Source organism: Topomyia yanbarensis, chromosome 2, assembly GCF_030247195.1.
Source record: "Topomyia yanbarensis strain Yona2022 chromosome 2, ASM3024719v1, whole genome shotgun sequence".
NCBI lineage: Eukaryota > Metazoa > Arthropoda > Insecta > Diptera > Culicidae > Topomyia > Topomyia yanbarensis.
Genome location: NC_080671.1, coordinates 184201518 through 184208757, shown reverse-complemented (window position 1 = coordinate 184208757; position 7240 = coordinate 184201518). Strand labels below are relative to the sequence as shown.

Here is a 7240-nt window from a genome sequence, read left to right as displayed (position 1 = left end):
ATCGATTGAAGATAGTTAGAATGACTGCACGAAACGTGTGTACCGGTTTTACCCCAACTCTACCACATCGCAAATCCCTAAGCACTCACATTTATGATTTATTGGAACTGACTGTAAGACTAGGGAAAACAGTCGATCAACTATGTACTGTACCTATAATTCTATGAGATTAGATAAAACCTAAGTTGGAAAAAAACAAACCTTGACATGATCAGCGTTGAGTTTATTTACGTGTCACTTTTGTTCTGTGGTCAAGAGATTTCTCCCCTACCTTCTTACAAACTAAATTGAAACGATTGAATGTAATTCCTAATTTCTTTTAGTGGATTCATATTGACATTCACTCAGCTAATAACACATTCTCATCACACGCAAACATATCTAAAACTTAGTCGCATTTGTTCCTCGCTCGTTTTCGAAGCTAGTATAAATAGATACAACACATCATGATTCACCTGGCCTACAAGCAGTGATTCTGTGTATGGATTGAAAGGGTTTAGTGCAGGAGATATCCCAAGCATTTTGCTCATTCCATAGTACTTTCTCGTATTGGTACACAAAGTTCCTTGGAGCACACGAGCTAAATATCGCACAATTTTATTCAGTCCCTTATCGATTATCTTTCGTTAGTTTCGTGGGTTGTTAGTCTAGTCAACACTACAAAATTAGTCAATCTTCACGGCACCATAAATCTTCCGTATGAAGCTATATGCGGCGAAGAATCCAATTGTTCCCGTCAACACATAGAACGTGATCACCATGAGACCTAATCATAGAAAAAATGCTGTTATAAAAATCAAAGGGCATATTTTTCGAAGATACCGACCGGTATAACCGAGGTACAGCAAAGTTGGAATAAATTCCGTAATTTCAAGCTTGGTGAAGAAGTAAAATATGCTGTAGAACAGAATGTACGCAGCTGATCCACCGGAAACGATGAAGCTTCGCCACCACCAACGATAGTCCTAGATATGAAAGACATTTTATAATTATCCGTTACGACCTAAAAATCTAATGATAATACCTCGGCACAAAGCTGAAAGTACGTCATGACGATAGAAATTTGTCCGCAACTCACGACCAGGATACAGAATACGAGGAACAAAAAGCCGAACAAGTAATAAAACTGGTTCTGCCAGATGGCCGAAAATATGAAAAACAGTTCTATGAAGACAGCCCCAAACGGTAGGATACCTGCCATTAGAACACACAGTCCAACATTCATGTACCAGTGCTGATGAGGAATTTGTCTGGGGATCATGTTTGTCCTCACTGGATGTTGATAGGCTTGCTTTCTAAAACCAAAGTAGTATCCCAGATAAACCAGCGGTAGTGATATGCCAAACCACAAGCACAACAACGCCACCATCGTGCCAAAAGGAACGGCTCCACTCGAGTCCTTATCCCAGATGAAAAAGTTCAATATGAAACATGTTCCAAATACAAGTCCAGGGAAAAGCGTGGCGGTTAGGAAAGCAGCTCGCTCCCAGTTTCGTCCCTTCATAGTCTTATACAGACGAGCGGAGAAATATCCGGCAATCAAACCCATGAACACATACAGCATTATTCCAGCGGTCATTAATGCCCCTCGAGACGAGGGCGACAACATTCCCAACATAGCAATAACTGCAAGATAAATGTTTTAATAAAAAACAGATTTCGAAGCAAGCTTTACCTACTGATTGTAATTAAGGCCATGAAAAATATCTGGATTCCACTGCCTATCACTGCAGCAAACAGTCGGGGATGCCTCGGCGGACGGAATACATCTCCATGAACTAACTTCCATCCCGTTTCCTCCAAGGTATCTTCGATATTAACACTATCGTCCGTGTTGTATTTTGCAATGTCTCGTCGCAATGTTCGAACCATAATCATTGTCAGAATACCTGAAAGAAATTGAAGCTTGCAGGTGGTGAACGTTTACCAATACGTTTTTGCAGGTACTAACCAGAAAGGAAAAACACCACAACCAACGAATTAATAATACTGAACCAATGAATTTGAACATCGTTCATTCCTAAATAGATATCCCATCGTGAGGCCCATTTCACCGAAGAATCCTGCCACTCGACAGAGTAGGTGAAAAAGAGTTGCGTGTGACCAGCATGAACGGTTACTGGTTGTGGCCTTGGATTTTCGGGAAAACTACACGTATCTCCTTCGAAGTGGATTTCGTTCATATGCACAGATAACGTTTCTACTTCAAATCCAACGACGCGATACTGGTTCCTGTGGATGTAAAAAACATGTTAACTAGTAATCCAAACTGACATTTTATTCGTCAATCATACTCGCTGTGTAGATGATAGAATAGTCGGAACTTCAAATGATTATTAATGTAAACATTGTTACCGTCAGTTTGACCAAGTCGATACCCGTGTTCAACCTGAAGTTCGTTTGTATCTGGATTCACAAATTTGGTCGCCACTGGCAGGTTATCAACAATTCTGCAAGCAGAAATTCAACAACATTATGCACGATTATACTACGTTGAAAATACCCACAAATGTACAAAGTATTCGTGCCTAATTCTCTCGGCAACCTTCTCCGATTGTTCTCGATCCCAGTTTAGCGGTCGATCCTTGCTATTACACAAAAGCTTACATCGTACATTATCAGCCATCCTGACTTCATACGGAGTGTTTACAATTCGATCACCACGAAGCACTTCGCCGAGGTTCTCACTCTTGTACACCAGTGTCCCGTTTTTGGGCAAGCAGAACTGCAATGAGTAGTACTCGTAGGGGAGCTGTGTGTGGGTGCTAGTCATTTTGACAGCCTTAACATCAATCTTTTGTCCTTTCTTAAACTCTACCGGAGCTACTCCCGGGACGTAAAAGGTTTGCACTGCTAAACATTGCAGTATCACTACCGCTAATGTAACAAGCAATCGCTGCATTGGGGGAAGAAAAGTGGAAGGCCGATTAAATTGGTTGTTGCGCGTGGAAAGTTCAAAAGTTCATTAATGATACATAGAGAAAATTAGAAAAATAATTAACGTGTCACACAACTGTTTTCACTTTCCATGTGTGGAAATGCTGATATTATTCGAAACTTACCGTACTGTTCATCTCGTCAAATACCGAAGCCGTGATTGAGCTCACTTGATATTAATACATCTGAACTGTGCGAATTTGGAAAATAATTCAGCAGATAAACAGGAAAATCGAAGGACCTCAAATCCGAAGATGCAAGGAATTTCTTCGTTTTCTTCGTCTTACAATTAGTTGACAGCTTGGGCTGTCGGCGTGCTTCACGGGATACATGTTTTGTCTGTTTTGTTCATCACGAAAAGGTTGCTTTTCTTTAGTCCATCTATTGTTAGGTCAACCCGGTCGACCACGGTGATGAAGACATCCCTAATAAAAAAAATATACACGAACTTTAACCCTTATAGTCGAACGTTTCCACATATTGTTTGGAATATACCCTGAACAGGTCGTTAGGCTCTTGGCTCATAAGATGTTTATTAGGGATTATTTTTTGCTGTTAACCCAAATAAATGTACAATAACAAAACAATCATTAAATAATTTTAATTTTTCACTGTGACATGTAGCTACAGAACACTAGATTAGGATTGTCGCTATCTTCAGCAAACTGACTCCACATTATAGCTCTGAGAACTGACATACAAGTAAAGTTTTCAACTTGTGTAAGAAATTAAACAGTTGCTTTGCAATGACAACAGCAAGTAGCAACTTGCCACTGGTCGGCGCTTCGATCGGCCAGCAATCGCTATACGGGACTTCTATGCAAACTTGGATACAATGGTGATTCACGCATGCGAATCTGTATGCGATGGTGATTTCCAACGAATTTTCATTTAAATGTTTACACCGGTTTTTCGGACTATTGTGATTAGCACGCGCAACCGGGTGCGTCGTGTAGTCTCGAGAAAATTCGGCCGTATGTCAACATGAATGTATGCGCTTAAGGTAAATATTGTTAAAAGTAGAGTGTTCCGCCAACGACACGACCAGAAACTTAATGAAACATCGTGAAATAAAAGTGTCGCGAGTAATTTGCCGCCAGTTACCCGCACATTGACTCACCCCTCGGTATTGATAAAATATTAATTTCTCGAGCAACACTGTTTTCTTCGATTGCGATTGCCAGGATACCACGACAATAAACAAACAAATGAAAAAAAAAACTTGCAGAATCTGTTCATCGAAACGACTAAGCTGAATTCGTAAATTTATTCCTGCGCTGCATATTTTTCCGCTGCTACCAGTTCTATTGTAGATAACGGTCTAATTTCCAACCACTTATTTACAGAATATATCGGCAATCGTGTCCTGTACGCTCATCTGCGGAAACAGCGATTAACCAAGACCGCTACGAAGTATGTACCGTGACCAGATGCATTGACGCTCAAATACTTGATTTGGAAAGATTTACAACATAATCTCATATGAGCGTTCAAAGGCAATAAAGCGACAGTTGAGCTTCTGCGGCATAGCTGTTAGTGTCGAAAACGTTGGATACGAATTAATATTACGAACGAAAGCTACGAAATTGGCCACAGCTTTAAAATGCTCTACGATAATAATTGAAACACAACGATCAAATATCTTTAACAAATTCGTCATCCCACAAAGGCAAACAAGATCATTCAAATGCACCGCTACCAAAGCCAGAAGCACATCCAGGAATTATTCGTGTTGTTTTTTATATCTCACTTCATCGAACGAGTAGTTCCAACGTGTCAGAGGACAGTTCGAAGCATGCTTGCTGCCGGACACCACTCGATAGCAGCAATCAAAAAAGTCAATAAAAAGCGTATGAACTCTTATAGTGACAACAAAACAGCATTACATGTGTAGGTTCTTACCGAAATACAAAGATGAACAACAGACAAACAAACCACGAAATAAAATTGCTAGGGATTATAAGCGCTAAGAAAAACGCTACTTCATCGCAACCCATCATCTTAAAAATACTTGCCCAACGAGGCACAACCAGAAATTTAACAGTTTCATGCTGAAGAAGAAAACTCTGAGCAGCGACTATTTTATAGTTTTGTACACAAGTGAACCGTCACTTACACCCGGTATTGGGAAGCACAGGCTAAGATATTTTGGCGGCCTGTTTAACAACAATATACGTAGTCTAACGACGAGTATTAAAAAAGAAAGTCACCATAAAAAGATATCAACGTCTTTGCACCAGAGGCATGACGTAAGAGTGAATTCTGTGGTGAGTGATCACAATACTGTAGCAATTTGAAGGAAAAGAAATTTTGTCTCATTTTTTTTGTTGCAGCAAATTGATGAGATCTGCATTCCCAATAGTTTCTTCATTTCGGAAATAACGAAACTTCTTCCTGTCATCACCCTAACCATACGGACCAACAAGCTCATTAATTGCCGGCAGATTCCGTCAGTCCAACTTGTTTCACAATAATCCGTCGTCGATGGGAGCAAAGTATTGGACTTTCGTCAGAAAAAAGATCATCAGATGATCATAAAGTTCACCCAGTTTATGGCCGTTCACATCAACAATGTCTCGGTTTCCACAATTCCAGACCACAATTTGTGCTGGTTACTGCAAGCTACAGCCAAGGAGATTCATTTCGACGGAAGTATCGCACATAACACAAAAACAATGCTTGTTTCTGTCGCTCTATACGACGCTCAAACAAAAGTTCTTCGCCGCTGCTCGGTCACCAAGAAAATACTGGGCGATAATCCGACCTGCTTGGGGGAACGTAGCTGCGAAATTTCCATGGATAGTGTGCTGGTAACCCACGGTCTAATTTCGCTGAAAAAACTGCAGCTAGCAATGACCAACACGAAAGCGGTGGTTCGTATGAGTTTATAAGGGACGCACAAAGCCAGCAGCGACGGCACAAGACAGAATGGTGTTAATTTTGATCAAGATCCTGTGTTCTATAAGGAGGATAGCAATAGCACCGAAAGCCACCTTGGAATAGCTTCAATCATTCCGAAGAATTTTGACCTTAAAATTAAATATTCGACCATTTCGGCAGTTCAGGAGAATAGTTCTAATGACTAGGCTGCAGTCTTTTACCAATTCGGGTAAATTTGACAAACGGAATCTATCGAATGAATTTCGGCTACCGACGGAACGCAACAGCCGCATTTGGAAAACGATACGCAGGAGGCGAGGTTGTTGTTCATGGAGCAGTTCAGATGCTAAACTTAAGATGGACTTAACGTTTACTCTAAGTTGAAGTCATTCCGAATAATTTACCATCACTAGGAAATTTACGGATGCATCAGTACGAACTTCTTCTCCAGTGAGCCACACGCAGATGAATCTGAAATGTTTAAAACTGGCGACAAGCATGACCAAATCTGCAGCGCGGTTGGCTAGTGGTGAAAGACCGCTGGAAGTTTTTGATGCAACAGGTTGTGCGGAGCTGTGGAATGTGAGTCGGTGTTCAAGTTTGGGTCGCAAGTGATCTCATCTCTTTGCTGCAATCATACGAAACGGCTGCTGAACTAGGATACCTAAACACGCTGCGGCTTGTAGAAAATTCTTTTTTGAATTTAGTACTAGGAAAATATCACTGGTGTTCCAAACTCACAGGAAATGTTTCGAATAGTAAGAGGTTCTAGTACTCTAGGAACAACAAAACAATATTATAAGAAAATTCAAGCAAATAAAAGGGCCCTATTCTCACAGTCACGTCACCTAGTGACTAGAGTAAATTTTGTTCTAGTCACTAGGTGACGTGACTGTGAGAATAGGGCCCAAAGTTTAAACAGAAATGCTTTTTGTTTGCTAAAGCTAAATCTGACAATCAAAACAAACAACAATCCTAAAATCTCAGCAAAAAGAAGAAGAAACAAGAACCGATTCACTAGCGGTTGTAGTCACGGCTGCCAGCAATGCCTCCCTCAAAACCGATGGGCGAAATCCTGGTAGAAACGGTTGTATCGATTGAGGTGTATGTCTGGCAGCCGCGTGGCAGCCATGCACCAGAATTGCTGCCAGCCATTTTTCGTTTTTCAACAATTTATTAAGGGCAATTGTGCGAAAAATAACTTGAACCAATCCAAATTTTTATCGTATACAGCTTTGCACTAGTTCGTTGCGACCGACGATGCGGTTATTTCAAATCAACTCCACCAGTGTGAATGCCAAGACAGTCGCCAAAGCCATGGAAGGGCACTCGTGGCATCCCCATTTGCTTTTGACCCTAGTCCACGAAGATTCTCAGGCCTTCTTGCTCTTCCACAGCGTAAAACCATTCTGTGATCGTCTCT

General features: G+C 40.9%; 1 protein-coding gene and 1 pseudogene across 1 annotated transcript; one reads left to right on the top strand and one right to left on the bottom strand.

The window, feature by feature from the left end:
• Positions 1 to 202: 202 nt before the first annotated feature.
• LOC131682354 (transmembrane 9 superfamily member 4-like) lies at positions 203 to 3225 on the bottom strand. The gene is made up of 8 exons (XM_058963756.1): positions 3063 to 3225; positions 2508 to 2896; positions 2295 to 2450; positions 1952 to 2232; positions 1680 to 1889; positions 1025 to 1626; positions 827 to 965; positions 203 to 766 (listed from the first exon to the last, which is right to left on the bottom strand). The coding sequence occupies exons 1-8, from the start codon at positions 3072 to 3074 to the stop codon at positions 666 to 668; spliced, it is 1890 nt and encodes a 629-aa protein (XP_058819739.1). The 5' UTR covers positions 3075 to 3225; the 3' UTR covers positions 203 to 665.
• A 1760-nt stretch (positions 3226 to 4985) lies between these two features.
• LOC131679922 (protein hobbit-like) lies at positions 4986 to 6344 on the top strand (annotated as a pseudogene).
• The last annotated feature ends 896 nt before the right edge of the window (positions 6345 to 7240 follow it).

What these genes read in the sequence shown, in the direction of transcription:
- LOC131682354 (XM_058963756.1), bottom strand. An exon ending in TGTGGTGTTTTTCCTTTCTG is followed by an intron (nt 1,890 to 1,951) that starts GTTAGTACCTGC and finishes AATTTCTTTCAG; the next exon opens with GTATTCTGACAATGATTATG. An exon ending in ACTTTCAGCTTTGTGCCGAG is followed by an intron (nt 966 to 1,024) that starts GTATTATCATTA and finishes TTTCATATCTAG; the next exon opens with GACTATCGTTGGTGGTGGCG.